Source organism: Pteronotus mesoamericanus, unplaced genomic scaffold (assembly GCF_021234165.1).
Source record: "Pteronotus mesoamericanus isolate MK-2021 breed Mesoamerican mustached bat unplaced genomic scaffold, CSHL_Meso_final contig_75, whole genome shotgun sequence".
Lineage (NCBI taxonomy): Eukaryota > Metazoa > Chordata > Mammalia > Chiroptera > Mormoopidae > Pteronotus > Pteronotus mesoamericanus.
The window spans coordinates 4067321-4083716 of NW_026555249.1; the positions used below are offsets into that span (position 1 = coordinate 4067321).

At 43.2% G+C, this 16396-nt stretch overlaps 1 protein-coding gene across 1 annotated transcript in view; it reads right to left on the bottom strand.

Moving 5' to 3' along the window:
- Positions 1-10443: 10443 nt before the first annotated feature.
- The window catches only part of DROSHA (drosha ribonuclease III), a 104660-nt gene continuing 98707 nt past the window's right edge, over positions 10444-16396 (bottom strand). Inside the window, exons 32-34 of the mRNA XM_054583909.1 lie at positions 15194-15286; positions 14095-14141; positions 10444-10795 (exon numbers count right to left, since the gene is read on the bottom strand). Coding sequence (XP_054439884.1) covers positions 10665-10795; positions 14095-14141; positions 15194-15286 — 271 coding nt within the window. The 3' untranslated portion in view covers positions 10444-10664. The remainder of the gene's footprint in view (positions 10796-14094; positions 14142-15193; positions 15287-16396) is intronic.

The window sequence follows — 16396 nt, forward strand, 5'->3', positions numbered from 1 at the left end:
GTTTTATATGGTCATTGAGGGGAACTACTAACTGCTCTGACATTTTACAGGCTCACAGCTTCTCCTCACACTCCACAGTGTAAATTTTTCAGAACTTAATTAATCATCTTTTTAAGTACCAGAAAAGCCCCAGAACCATTTCCTGAAAACAACCCTAGTTTTCTGCATCTGGCCTCCATGCAGTGGTTGAATGGCTATCAATCCAAGTAGAGCGCGTAGTTTGCCTACTCATATTTCATAACATAGTATCAAATTCCATCTGTTTATTTACTATTACCAAAGGACATCATTCTACCTCAGCTGACCTACTGTCCAAAAAATATAATGCCAAACTGTCAACTGTCCAAGTTTTATTAAAACCTCAAGTTTAGAAAAGTGATGTTGATGGACAGTTACTTTAAAGATAAGATATACATGACCCAGTGCCACATAGAGTCTAGCCTTTGTTCAAACTCAACAGCAGAAGGCACAGACCTGAGCCAGGCGGTCTTAGCCTGCACAGATTGCCTTCCCTGAGCTGTACTGTAGGTGTCAAGCCCTTAGTTTTGATCAAGAGACACTAGAGGGAAAATGCCTCATGAGACCAGATGCCGCATTTGCTGCAGGAGTATCACCTGAAGACACTGTGACAGTGAAGACACTCTGGGGCACTCAGTGCCTCTTTTATGAACCTACTGTGAAATGCATTTTGGAATCCAAGCTAACATAACCGAAGAGGCATAAACCTTGCTGAAATCACAGGTGTCACCTACCGTGGACTGCCATGCTGGGAAGGCTCCTCCCCGGAGGAGCTCCTAACTTGGGACCTCATGGGTCTATTATATGAACCAGTGGGAACTATATCCTGCATGGTAAACTTGAACCTTACTTAGGTACGATGACTGGGAATTATTCTGGATAAGGGAGTGGTGGTATCAGTTACTGGGCCTGAAGAAAACGTTTGGCTGGTTGGGACTTTGAGAACCACTTTGTTCTCTTCCCCTTCTTGCCTTGTTCCACTGCAGCAGCTGAATGTGCTTGCCACTGTTCTTGCCCCACCCGGGCTGAGGTGATGTTTTCTTTTTTATTGCAGAGCCCTTTCTGTGCCATTCTGACGTGCCTTCAGCAATTGTTGGCTGAAAAGGACATTTCGGTGAGTGCCCTCTGCTAAGTTCATTTACGAACCCAAGGTCAGCCAACAGCCTTCCTTTCCTCGGTATCCCCAGAAGACGCCCTCCATAAAGGCTGGCTCTACTTGTCCAGTACTGAGCTAATATGAGGGCTTACTTCTTCTGTTGTCTTGAAAATGTGATTTGCTGCTGAATCACATGTGGGGCAGAGTTCAGGCCCCAAGGCAGCCCCTGGCTAACTCTCCAGGAAACCACCTCCCTGGCCAATGCTGCAGCGCAGGAAGGCTCCTACCGAACGGCTTTACTCAGGAGCTTTGGTGCCTTTGGACTTGAATTTGAATCACAGCCTTGCCTTCTATCCTCTGTGTGATCTCAGGCAAGCTCAGCAACCTCTCTGAGCCTTGGTTTCTTTGTTTGCTAACCTTGGCAAGGTTGTAGTAAGGGCTGCAAACTAATGTTTGTCTTGAAGAATGGAGGGGGCTGAGGGGGAAGAGGAAGGAGAGGAGAGGGCAAGATAGAAATGCATATTTTTTTTTTCAGTAAGAAGGAAAAATCGTATCTCCCTGTTTTCCCTTTGATTCTCAAGAAAAAGAAATAAAATAGTTATTCAGTTTGAATAGTAGACAGAATCTTCTGACCCACAATTTTGAATGTTTATTTCTCCTGGCTCTTTTGTTCCTACTTTTAGCTATTCCCCGGTCCTCATTTTTAATCATATTTACAGTCCATTATTTTGTGGGTGTTCTTTTCATTTGTGTGGGTGGATTCTTTTCATTTATTGAGCTTTGCTTGAGATTTGAAGAATGCCTCAAATCTTTTATCAAATGAGATGTGGTGTGCGTATAAATATGTACATATTGCTGTGTTTAGAGATGCTGCTATGAGCATTTTTGTGGCATGATACAATAATACAATATATCAAGCAATCTCACACCATCTTGCTTAATCCTCCCAATGACCTTGTGAAATAGATGCTATGTCTCCATTTCTGAGTCGAGATGACTCAGGCTATGAGAGCGGCTTTCTTCAGAATACTTAACCTCTCCCCAACAGTCAGAATTTGACGTGCAACCCCAGTCTTTTGAATCCCAGCCCAATGCTTTTTCTTCTGCCACTGTGCTGTCTCTCCAGGGTCATTAGCCATTTCAGGTCTGCTACTGGGCTTAATAAATGACACCCATAACAACAGCACACATTTATTGTGCACCTGCTACGTGCCAGGCATGTTTCATGCAGTATCTCACTTAGTGCTCCCACAAGCCAATGCTAGAGCTGCTGTATTAGCCCCCCTTATAACCCATGAACTCTGTGCAGGCCGGCTCCCGGAGGTCAAGGCTGGCTCCCCAAGGTCAAGGCCAGTAAGGGGAGGTTTTGGGACATGAGCTCGGGTTAGTGTGACTCCAGAGCTCTCTTCCCCACTACCCTTTCGTGCATCGGTTCTGTCACCGAGTGACACTTCCTGAGGGCAGTGTTCAAAGGACTTCGGGCTTGTGTGATGTCACTATGTGGCCGTGATAGAAGCAGACAGCAGCAGCAGGCTGTCCCTGCTTCCGTGACCTCTCCCCAGAAGGAAGCTGCCTACAAGCAGGCAGTCAGATGGCCGAGCCACTACCCTGCCGCGGCTCATTGAAGTCGCAGGCCTCTATGATCTCACTCAGATCTGGGAGGAAGGGTCACCATCACCGCCTTTGTGTCCCCATTCATGCTTTCCTTTGGGGGCAACCTCCGTTCTGGGATTTTCTTAACATCCTCTTTGCCGCCTGCTTTAACACCTTAACGTGGATGGGGTCAGCACAGCACACATTCTAGGTGCGGGCCTTAGAAGCATCCCGGGACTGTTTTCAGAAGTATAATTATTACCTTGAAGTCTGTTCTTTTTATCTTTTGGATTTATTCAGCATTTGGAGCCTTTCACCTTAAGATATGCTTTTAGGTTACATAAACGAAGCTAAACATTTCTGGGAATATTCAAAGAGGGAGTGTCTTTCATCTTCCTACTTGAACCAGTTCTTTTCACGGTGGGGGGATTACTTTATTTTCTCTGTTGGCTCACTCCTCTCAACTGCAGCTCCAGTTCTGTCTTTGTTGCTCTATCGCCCGCTCCTAGCGACACCTAAGGTCCTATCTCTGTCCACTACTGGGTGCTTGATCTTAGACAGCACCACTCCTTCTTGAAGCTGTGATTTTGTTTATGTTCTTTTCAATCATAAAATGAGGATAATAATTACTCTTTCCACCTCTCTGGTTAGTAAGAAGATCTAATGAGATACTGTATGTTAAATATGCTTTGAAAACTATTTGTTGCCATAAAAATGTAAGGTCACGTCTGTGGTCGCGGTACAGACTTCTGTTAAAGGGTATGTGTTTAAGGGACATGCCAGCGTTAATTACAAAGGCACTCAGGTCCATGGCCTCATCAGCTGGAAGGGTAGAAAATTCTGTAACTCTGTCATTTTGCGTACCTGTCCTGAATCACAGGCATCGATTTTGGAGCTGAGCTTTTGGTGACGCATTTTTATCCAGATCATCACAATCCAGTTTGCAGAGATATGGGAAGAACAGAGTTTTGAGTGCAGCTTCGTTTGTAGTGACATTTTCATTCATCTTAAAACAGCTGGCAAACTAGGGCCAGTGGCCCAAACCCCGCCCAGGCCCTGTTATTCTACGTCCCACAAGCTAAGGAAGGTTTTTTACCATTTTAAATAAATGAAAAAGATCAAAGGAGAAGTATTTTGTGGGATGTGAAAACTGCGAACTCCAAATTTTGGTGTCTACAAAATGTTGAATTTTACCAATGAAAAAAAATTGTGGAAATTTGTTTTCTCTGTTGTTCTCTGGGTACCTATATAATGTTCTCAATGGTGTTTGCTGGCCCACAACGTCTAAAATACATCCTGTCGGGCCCTTTACACAGAGAGTTTGCTGAGACCTGAGGTAAAGCGCCCATTCTGCTCTTGAGTCAAAGGCAACCCTCAGCAATTTGAATGTTGCCATCCACCCAGGGACTGAATGTGCGCAAGACTCTAAGATGCTCTAGACACAGAGAGAGCTGGGGCTCGGGGGTGGAAAGGGCAGAGGCGTCCCTGCAGGACTCAAGCAGGATGAGAATGACCCAAAAGAGAAGAGAAGAGAGATGGAAACAGCTAGCGGTGGAAAAAACCAGGCCCACCATCCGGTGGTGACGTGATGTGATAAGGTCCCATGTGGTTTCCACTTTCTGCCCACAGGCAGTCTGGGCACTGGACTCAACACTGTGGATTCTGTTGCTCTCTTGCATTAATGGGTGCTGTACATGTGCTCGCTCAAGGGAGATAGAAGAAGAGAGTTTGCAGTGCTGACCAAGCAGTACTCTGTGCTCCTGAAGCTGCACTGGACTTTTCTTCACTCCTCCCTCCCCACCCCCTCCCTGCCCCTCCCCTGCTCAGCTGCCCAACTCCTCCCTCACCACACTAGTTGCTGCTCCCAGCCCCTGAGGATTGGAGGCCACTTCAGTCTTGCTCTCTTGCCTTCCCCCTAGGCCTTGGGTTTCTTTCCCTTCCTGTGTGATTTAGCTTTGTCTGGGCCAATCTCATATCCCCACACTCATCGCTTAACTCTGCCTTGAGTCTACCAGCAAGTTCCCTCCTCGGGGGAGAAGGTCACAAACGACCTAGGTGAGCTGTCCCGGGCCCCCGGAACACTGAGGAGGGCGGAGGGACTGAGCATCTCTGCTGCCATTTGGAAGTATCGGCAACGGCTGCTGTCTCCGTGGATCTCTTACATGTGGGACAACAGAGAGGTGGCTGAGGAAAATGGAGCCAGGCCCACGCCAGAGGAGGTGAGAGATCAAAGTGGGAGGAAGAATGTTTCCTGGCACCTGCATGGAGTCCAGCCCTGGAAAAACTGGAGGGGCAGCCTTGGAAGCAACTGGACCTGTGTCGGGCCAGACAAAAACAGAATGGCTGTGTTTCTGGGGGATGTTTGCCCACCGAGGCGGTCGCCACCGTCACAGATCCATCTCTTCTGCCGTTTCTATTTGCCAGGCATGTGGTGCGGTGTGGCAACATCCATGAAGCTACTTAATGTAGCTTTGCTAAGAGCGATGGGCCCAGGAGAGGAAGCAGAGGATGGCGTACAAATCGCCTGAGCTCCGCGCAGTGAAAGACCTGGGTAAATGCACAGAACAGCTCTTTGATTACGGAGGAACGCATTCCTGGGGGACCTGGGAGGACAACTGAGCCACCTGTGGCACCAAGGACAGAATGTCACGGAAGACTTTCCGACAAGTGCCCTTTCTTGGGAATATGGTATTGTAAGAAAATGAAAGCTTATTTTGCCACCAGCTCCTTTAAGCAGAAATGAAATCTCAGTGAGTAAAATAACCCTGATTAGCACAGCACTATAGAGACGCCTCAAGGGTCTGATTTCACAGCCCCCCTGGACCTTCTTCTCTTCAGGCAGCTAAGCATCCGCAAGAAAATCCCTTCTCTTTATGTGCCTTCTTCAGCTGCATCATTTTGCAAAACAATTTTTAAGAGGCGAAACACAATAAACCCCCACACTTTTATTTCTCATATCTGAGATAGCTCTTGAAATTTCCAACTAATCTTTAATATGGCTAATTTCTCCCACTTCCAAGCCTCAACCATTAATTTTTTTTTTTTTTTAAGAGGGAGAGAGGGGACAAACAGACCTCCCTCCTATTACTCAGCAAGGGTGTGTGATTTGTAAGTTTCTAAAAATCCTTCCAGCTCTGCTTATTTTGACAAAGCTACTTAACACTTCAAGCAATGAACTACAGGGCATAAAAGTATAATCTGCAGAGAAAAACCTTAATCCTCTATAGTAACCTATTTGAATCTCCTCAAACACATTGCGGTGTGTAGGCCTGGAGAATTAAGTCAATTGTTTGATCTGAGAAGAAAGGCAATTAGGGCTCACTCTTGATCTTTCTGGTTGAATTCTAGTCAGGGGCAGCCGCTGTTCTCCGCAGCTCCATTTGAGACCCCTATTATTTTAATAATAGAGGTGAGCTTTAGAATCACTGCAGTTAAGGGCCTTGCTGCATTTTCATTATGAGTTGTTTTATCTGAGAGTTTCCAATCGTGATGGGCTAGTATTCAGCATACAAACGATTAGCCGGCCGTTCTGTTGTTGTTGTTTTCTGCCCCCCCTTAAACTTCATTTAAAACTTCTTCCTTAACCTGACAAATATTGCAGCAGAAATGAAAGAAAACTTTCAGGAGCAACTAACTATATGCTTCATGGGATGATGGCTGTGTTCATTCACCACAGGGTTCTCTCTGCAGAGATCGGCGGGGGTGTCTCTGGGACCGTACAGTGCAAGACAACAATGGAGAATCCAGCTGGGCTGGGCTTGTGAGAAAACGTGCATTCTGTCCTTCTTTGCTGACAGCAACTCCCAAATTTCTACAGAGAAGCAGCAATCTAGCTGGAGGTAGTGACTCAGAGCTATGTTTAAATAAAACAATTATATGACATTGAATAAAGGTCATGTGTCCATAGCAAAGAATATTGGAGATGGAGTTGCTTCTGAAGATTATGGGTTCACGTGACTAAAGCCCATCCCAAGCCACCCATTGGTGCTGTCACTGATGACCAAGCCCCTCCTTGGGTTTCTGTGGCTTTATCTCACCATTGAGAATGAAGCTCCTCAAGCTATTGTCTGCTTGCCCATTTATGTCCTACTAGGGAGCGGTCCTGTTCTAGCATCTTGTCCTGGACCAAGTCCAAGTGCAGGAGATCAGAGAGGGCCCAGATGCCCTGGCCTCCAATGGGTCATTCTCTTCACCAGAGCCTCAGAGTTCCTGCAAGAGGGATTCTTGGAGCAAGCTGTTCTGCTCTAAGGCCATTTAGCCTTGTGGAAGGGTGGCAAGAAGCAGTCTGATTATTTTTAGTGATGGACAGCGCACAGGGAGTTTGTGGTGCAAGGGTGGATTAGTGACGGTCCTGCCTACCACAGGGGGTCTGGCGGGGGAAGATGGGTGAATCAACAGCCAGTAACAATACAGTGAGTCCAATGTGATTCAGGAAAGAGCCCAAGAATGTATGTTTAACCTGAATTTAAGTCTAGGGAAGGGTTCCCTAATTATTAAGGATTTCCTTAATAATTAGAAATGATTAAGACGGTTCCTGAGCTGCGGCCCCAGATATGAATAAGAGGTAATTAGCAAGCAGGTGGCCTATTTCAGGGAGTGCAAAGTCCTGGACTGAGAAAACAGAGGCTGTGCTTAAATACCTGCAACCTGTTCTGCAAGGTGGGGCATGGGGGCCTGCACAAGAGGGTGGTCGCGAGGGTGTGTCTCATACATACTATGATAAGGAATCTGGGCGTTATCCTATGGGCAATGGGAACCCATGGAATATTTTGAACAGGATAGTAATATGAAGAGATTAACCATTTAGAAAGAAAATGGGAATACATTTGTTTTCTATAGCTGCATAACAAATAGCTACAAATGTACCTACTTAAAATAGCATCTCTTGCCCAGCCAAGTTGACACACATAATGTGTCACAACTATGCCCCCAAATTTGAGAACTGGCACCATTGAAATATTGTTGGTGAGGGTGAAACTCTGAAATATACATTTGCCACAACTTTTGAACCTAAATCTAAAGGCAAGCCTTCAGATCTAATACAGAAGATAAAGGGAAGAAAAGTAAAGGACACCCCCAAGAAAGCAATGTGTCACATCTGGAATGTGGGAAATCTATGGAAGAGCTGAATGGATTTCTTCCACGATTTAGAAAAAAAGGGGTCATGGAGAAATGTTGCAGATATAAAGAGACTTACTAATCACAAAAACTGAAAGTAATGTATGGATCAGTACTCGGACAAACCAGCAGTCCATTTGAACATAGGCTGATAATTAGAAATTACTCAGGAGTTTTGGTAATTTTGTTAGGTGTCATAATGATATTGTGGCTAAAAAATAGTGTATTTGACCTGGAAAAAGGCTTTTTGTCATAAGGAATAGTCAACAGCCAGGTGGACTGACATCATCCCCCGAGGACGCTGGGCCCCGACTCCAACCCTTCCTTCAGGACAAGTCACTCCCTCTCTGACCCTTCATATGGCACTTTCTGTACATGGGCGCAAGTATCTCCTTTTCTGAATAGTAAGCTCCTGAGGACAAGGACTCTTTTAGCCTTGCATGCCCAGGATATAATAGATGCTACAAATACTAATAAATCTTAGAATGTTCTCTCAACTCCTAATTCCTACGTAAGAATTTGCTTTACTTCATGACTGTTATTCTTTAACAGCTGTCCTAAGCTAGGGGTCCTCAACCAAGGGTGATATTGCCCCCAGGAGACATTTGGTAATACCTGGAGATACTTTCAGTTGGCACATCTGGGGGAAGAGATGCAACTGGTTTAGTGGGTAGAGGCCAGGAGTGCAACTAAACATCCTACACACACAGGGCAGTCCCTCCTGCCCCCCAAAAAGAATGATTTGGCCCAAATATCAGTAGTGCTGAGTGGAGGTACCTTGCCCTTCTACGTGTCCCATAGGTTCTACCTCCTGTGTCTTTCAAACATGTTCTATCGAGCTCCTCCCATGCCCAGTGCCTTGACTCGGGCCTTCATCACATCCTCATGGGGTAACACAGTAGGCTCCTAACCCATCTTCTTCCCACCTGTTCCTGTCGCTTCCTTGGAAGAGAATGTCCTCTCCCATCTTACAGGCTCCCGCCCATCTTCAAAGTTCAGTTATCTCAAATGTTAGCTGCTCTGTGAAGCCTTCCCTGTCTGGCCTACTCTCCCTCATTCTCCTTCCAGTCTCACTTAGAGGCCCTCTGTGTGTAGCTGCACCATCATTTAATGCCTCCCCAAGTAGACCTCAAGTGACTTTTGGAAAGAAACCTTCATATTAAGCCTCCATAAATAACATCACTTAACATAGATGAATTAATGTATGATTTTTATACCTTTTGACCGGAAGTGGGCAGAGCAGACTGGGGAGGGTTGGGCTGGGTAAGGGCAGGGCAGAAACGGTGGTCATGGTGGCCTGCTGCATTGTCTGTGTGGCAAGTGACCGAAGGTAGCTGTTGGCTTCGTAATTACCCTATACAGCCAGCAGGGCTAATCTGCTCTGATGGTGTGTTGTTGGCTTTTAGTGCAACAGGTACTCTACTGTCTTCTGGACTTAACTTCTCCAGGTTTCAAGAGCCTTTAATGTGGAGAAAAAACCTTACAAAGGCCAGAATACTAAAGACAGGAAATATCAGAGTCCAATAAAAAGTCCTGAGCCAACATGTGGCCTTTGGCATTATTTTGGTGTACATGCCAGACTAGGGAAAGTGCTTCAAAAAAAAAAAAAAAGTTCAGAAATGTCTCTTGCTTTTTTGCTTTTGCTTGTAACATTTTCAAGAACACAATGAATCCAGCATTCCTTCCCTTCCAGCGCTGCTGTCTGTGGGGAGGCGGTGGGCACCAGGACAAGCTTTTCCTATACATCCCATCTTACATTTTTATGATTAACAAATTAAAAACCCTAGAGAGGTCTTCTCTCACTCCCCCGTCTAATGTGTGTGTACGTGTGTACGTCCATGTGTTTTGTTCACTGCTGTGGCTCCAAAGCCTCGAACATTGCCTGAAGCACAGTAGGTACCCACTCTGTGTTTGCTAAAATGACAAAAGCACATAAAAAAAGTTTGCCTTTATTAATAATAAACTAGTGATGTTCAGTCTAAAATAACATTTTTTAAGAAAGTGCCATGTCTTTTCATGTAACGCTAGCCCTTTGTTGTTGGAACAATTTGGACTGATGAAACCTATGAACCCTCCTGCAGCGCCCCACTCCTTCCCCAAACCAAATACACCCACAAAAGTTCAGGAGATTCTGAGACTTCCCTGAAGTCCATCTGGAAACTTCTTAAAGGGTCTACTGACCCCAGGGGAAAGCACCTGACTAGGGGCCATTGTCTGGCTTAGAATCATGATTTCACCTCTAATCTAATGATTTGAAGAATATATGTGGTTCAAATATGTCTTTCCCCTGCCATTAGCCAGTTACATGTTACAGGGATTCCTTCTACAAAGGGCTCACTGCTTAGAGAGGGTTACACTCAACATTTGCAGCTGAGAACCTGATAAACGTCCAGATAAAAGCTAAAAGATCTAGTTAATAATCCAGAGATTTAAAAAAATAGATATTAGTAGAGAATAGTCCAAATATCTGGTAAAGTGAATTTTTCACTTGTTAGCTGAAAAGTCTAGAGTAACAATTTCACACAGAGATAGAAAAACAGGCTCTATTCCACATAGAATAAACTTTTAAAATTTTATTGTTTTAAAGAAAAAAATAAAAAGTAATATGCATATCCATCAAAGTGAGGTTTTCCATTAAATAGAAATCAAATACCTAGTAATAAAGACTATCCAGCTAAAAACAGAATATAAGATCAGTAAAACAACAACAGTGAGTTGACTTTGGGTTTTATTTCAAAGGGCACACTTCATTCACTGTCTGTAGGAAAACCAGGCTAGGTCTCAATGGACTACAGTCACAGTTACTAAGCAAGTAAATACGCCACCACTTCCGCGTCCTTTATTTCTTTATGTCTTCAGTCTCATCTGGCTCTTTCTCTTGATGTTCTCTTTCCCACCTCATTTCTTTTAACTCTTGTCTGTATTTTCGTTCAATGAACCGCTTCTGATGGGCCATCTGGGGAAAGTTATCTGACACGAGGAGATAGATTTTATACTTAATAAAGGATAGCCACTAGTGCAAAGTGACACAAACTAAACAGACACACATACAAACACATATTCACATGAAATGCAGACAGCTGTATTTTGTAAGGCAAGAGAAAAAAACATTGTACATTTTCTTCCCTTATTGTTTTATCATTTGGAAACACGGTGGAAGTCTGGGTCAGTGCCTGATTCTAGGTTGTAATGCATGATCTGACCTTGAGTATAAAAGGCACCGAGACATACAGAAATATTAAAACACAGACAGGTGGCTTCAGAATGATTCCAGGTAGGAGTCTTAACACAGTTCTCTTAGCAAGAAGCAGTTTTCAGGAATACATGAAGGATATAGTAAAATGAAGTCCTGTATTTTTGCAAAGCTCAAACCAAAAACTTCAGCCAAATAATGATATCATCACACCATTATTTACCAAGTATTAAAGTTTCTGAAAAGGGCAAAGAAAGATCAGATGGACAAAAGGAGGCTACATTCTCAGTCCCTATTTCTGATCATTCTATTTTTAAAGTTTACCACGAGAAGCCCAAAGCTCTAGCAGCAGCAGCAACTCAAGGAAAGCACTGTCATTCAGTTAAAGGAAACACATTACTCAGTGGCATATTGAAGCTAGATTTAGCTTGATATTTGACGCTGCACAAGAATGTTGACACAGTAGAAATCCTGATTAAAGATTCTAAAATTTTACAATTCATGTGTGGTTTATAATGAGGGTAGCAATGGAGTAAGACATCAAGTATGGAATGAGCAGTAGTCATTTTACACTCTTAGTCTACAAACCCACACTTTGGCAACAAACATCACAACAAGAGGCAAGCATGGATGAGAGCAGTAAAGAGTTATCCGTTCACGCAGGAAAAACGGTGCTGTCCTGCCAAGCAGGGCAGGGGCTGTTGTATACAAGAGGTACCATTTCATATTTAAACATATGAAGACTCAGAGATGCGGGACAACAGAGCATGCCTGGGGAAAAGGGGTTTCCTTTTTTAGTAAGGTTGAAGCATGATAAAAGTGGATATAACTATATACCGCACTGCTAACCACCCACCCCCTTTACGTAGCGCCCCATCCTCACCCCAGATGAGAGAAGGGAAGGGGACAGGGTGGTAGAACAAGCGTCGTACAGGCAGGTGGTAAATTGGTAAGGTCTTGAATATTTGAGTGTCAATGATTGATTTTAAACAAAAGAGAAACATAATGGCATCTGCGTTTTAGAAAGAAAATGGTAATAAAATCCTATCCTCCCAATATTAAACTGATTCCTTTTGTACTGTATAAAACGCAGGCTTCAAGCATTAGAAGTACATTTAAAGATATAAATCAAACAAGTCCCAAAAAGTAAGCTGTGGAACAAGTTTCTACAAATAAACCTTATTTCCTCAGTAACTTCTATTGTTAAACTTTTGTAATGTAAAACATTTTAAATCCCACCACTCAGATCTAATCACTGATGAACTTTTAGAATATATCCTTATATCGCTTTTCCTATGAAGTCCAGTTATATTCCACACACACATACACACTGGAAATGTGTACATGTACTACACAGACATACATACATGTAAAAGTAGGTTTACAGTTGTTTGTATGGAAAATGATACAATAATAAATAATAATACAGGAATAAAGTCTGTGTTTCGCGTAACTATAAACTTACCTTTGCCCCACCCCGTATTATTTTAATGGCTGTAAAATATTAAAACATTTGAATAAAGGAAGGGTTGGTAAACTATTGCCTGCAGACCAAATACAGCCCTCCACCTGTTTCGGTAAGTGAGGTGTTATCTGCTCACTTGCATACTGGCCATGCCTGTGGGTGACAATGGCACAGCTGGGTAACCCCGACACACACTACATGGCCTGCGAAGCCCGACTATTTACTCTCTGGACCTGTACAGAAAATGTTTGCCCCTGGAATATACCGTAATTCATTTAAACATTTCCCTACCGTTAAATACGCAGTTTGATTTACATATTTCTTTTCTGGCTATTATAAGTCCAGCTGTCACAATTATCATGGTAAAATTATTTCCTTTGGTTTGACTCCTAAAAATAAAGTCTCCGGATCAAAGGGTGTGAATTTCTGGAAGGACCTGACACACACGGCCAAGCTGTTTCCCGGCCGTTCACACAACTCTCCTGCCAGCACACGAGCGAGCGGGGCAGTGTCAGAAGAGGCCTGCTCTCCAGGACCGCTTTGTCATTGAAAGACAGAAAAAACCCCTCTAAAAATAACCTTGAACAATCTTACAGTGGATGAAAAAGTCTCCCAACAGCCTCGACTGAAAACACTCAGCGAGGAGCCCAGGGGCCCCGGACGCTGGCAGGTGACCCGGCTTCTGCCCCACTGACCCCTGCGGCCCCTGCGGCGCAGGACGCGGCGATCCCCCGACGCCCGCCCTTCCCGGAACCTCTCCCAGGCCGAGAGGCCCGGGCCTCCGCTTTCGGCTTCCCGCGCTTCGCGCTCTCCCACATTTAGCTGGTACTTGAAGCGTAATCAGATTGCTTTGTCGTGTTTTGCCCACAGGTTCTGCTTCTGACAATACATCTCAGAAGAAAAATTTCTTGTACTTAAAACTTCAATTTAAAAAAAACTATGCCTCTCCCTCTATGGTCAATCGTGTAATTGAAGTTTCTTCAACCCAGCCCTCCCCCTCCAGGGGCGGGCTCTCCCCCACTGAACGAAAGCTCCGATGCACAGACAGGTATCGTTGACAGCGGTAAAAACCAGAAACAAGGGGTCCACCGATTACAAACAATAAAAAATAAAAAACCTGAATAAACTACAGCACATTCAGGACATGAAGTATAATGTAGCCATTAGGAAAGAATGACTTGAAGCTACTATGACCTGCCAGGCCACCTGAAATGAGCAAGAAAAGAAAGATGCACAGAATTATGTAAATATCATCCCATTTTTACAAAACAATGGCCAAAAATGAAAAAGAAAAAACCTTTGCACGTATAAGATTTTAGAAATATATGAAAGAAATACACTGGGTTGTTCGTGGGTTACCTGGGCTGAGAGTGTGATTCTATGCAAAAAAGGAAAATAAACATCACAAGGCATCCAGGAATACCTTTTAAAAAAAATTATGAGCCCGTTTTGTACATATCTCACATTCTACTACGCTCTCTGTGAAGACTAATTATGAAGAAAGAAGATCACATTTTATCAGTACTTACCATTTTTCTATTTTCCCATTTCCTTCCATAAAACACTCATTACATTATGAACATATAATTATAGAAAAAGAGATAGGCTTACATTTTTCAAGTGCATCCATTGCTGCTCCCATTTCTGCTTGCTGAATACTATTAAATAAAATACAGGTAAGATACACTTTAATTCAAAGAGTTTTTTCAAAAACAAATGGTATGGCTACAAGTTATTCAGGCTGATTTTCATGTTTGGTACATAAAATTTTATCTGATTACTTCTACTGTCACATACTGAATTGCACAAATAGGAATATGCACAAGGGCATGCAGAAATGTCATTTATTTGCACAAAGCCTGTTTAAGTTATTCGTTCCACACTTTTAATACTGCAATAAAATGCCTTCCATTTATATTACATTTGAAGTATTTCCTACTTAAATTTCAACAGCCTCAGTGTAAAGCTTAAAGAGGCAAAGAGTAAAAAATATATGTATAGACAAACTTCTAATCATTTCTCCATTTAACATATAGAGAGGGTTCAAAGAAAGGTGATAAGATACATAATTCTTTTCACCTGAAGATGTTAGCATTTCCACCCAGCTTGAGTAGCACTAAGAGATCAAATGTCTAATGACTGTGTCACACAGGATGTGTTTCTTAAAAATGCTCGCAGCGCCCTGGCCTGTGTGCCTCGGTTGGAGCATCATCCCGTAAACTGAACGGCTGCGGGTTCAATTCCCGGTCAGGGCACATACCTAGGCTGCATGTTTGGTCCCCAGTTGGGGCACGTGCAAGAGGCAACTGACTGATGTTTCTCTCTCACATTGATGATTTTCTTCCTCTCTCTCCTTCCCCCTCCCCCAATCAATAAGCTCCTTGAGTGAGGAAATAAATACATAAATAAAATAAAATGCCTGCATCACTTCTGGGTTCTCCAGACAGGACAGACCTGAATTGTGCACCCGGTCATGTGGTTTCTCAAGGTAGTCAAAGCCCTTGAGGCAAGGACATTGCCACCATCCAAGGCAGACTCTCAGGTTTGGGGCTGGGCGTGGTGGGGCCGTTCATCCTTGGGATTCACTTTATTACCCTCATTCTATACTCTAATTAAAAAAGACAGACTGCAGATTCTGAAAATACCGAGGAGGAATTTCACAGACACACAGGATGTTCATCTGAAGAAATTGAAAGGACGTTCTTCTCACCTTGGTCCTTTCCCACAGCCTATTCTTTCTCCCTTGAAGTAAACAGCCACCGTGTAGGTCCGAGCATGGGACGGCCCCACTGTCTGCAGCGTCCTGAAGGGAAAGGAAACGAGGTTGATCATGGTAAAGTGTTATTTAATTGTTATTGCCAATATGTAATGCCAAGGAAAACCATGTACTTATTGCTTAGACGGAAGAAGGTAAAAATAACAGCAAAGTTAAAGAAGTGAGTTTTGTATTTGCTGAACCTGACAAATATAGAGAGCTTCTGAAATAGGAAATTCAAAAAATTCTACCTCAGAATGAATGTATTTTTTCCCGAAGTATAAATAGTATAAATTACAAATTGTATCTAAAGGCTAACAGTAAAGTATAAAATATTTTTAAGCAATTTCAAAGCGTGCATATTCCAAGTATCATAAAACAAACAAACGTTTATCACTGAAAAGGAAACCATTTCAGTCTGTTCATTGTTTTTCAGTGCTAACCACAGCTAAAAACAACATATATTCGAGTAATCCACCCCAAGCCACATCTGAATGGTTTCACACCCTTTGTGGATTCCTCCTGATGTGTTATCTTATCTGAAAGATCAGAAAATGTATTTAATTTCTGAAACATCAGAGATCATTCCAAAGGCACGCCATAATGCCGAGTACACAACACAACTGCTGAAAAACAAAACTCCAAGTTCTCGGGACTCTAACAACACGGTGCAGATCTCAAACGCGGGGAAGCTGATAGCTTCGCGGAAAAGGGAAATTAAAGGTAGCCAACGAGATAGTGGAAGGAACACGGTAATTTTGAAAACCTATGTAAAACAGCCCCTTCAACTTGATGAAAAAGAACAACCTCGTCTGTACTTTCATTAGGGGGGGCCGATGGGAAGGGAGCTGTCACTTCCTTTGGGCGTGCGTTCTCCGTGGGGTAAAGCACACGGGTGGCTTCTTTAAGGAAGCACTTATCACAGTTATCCTGCCTGTGCCATGAGTTTGTCATCCTCATTTTATTTATTAAACCTTAATTATCACTTTGATGAAGAAATAATTTGAGCCTTTCATGTAATTCAGCTGGGATATTCATTATGCATATTGGGCACACATTTAAGTACTATTTCTAAACATTTGAAGTTTTCTCCCAATAAAGGAAACATTGTTTGGCAGTGACAGCTTCTTGGGACAATTTATAGTAGTAGCTTGTTGT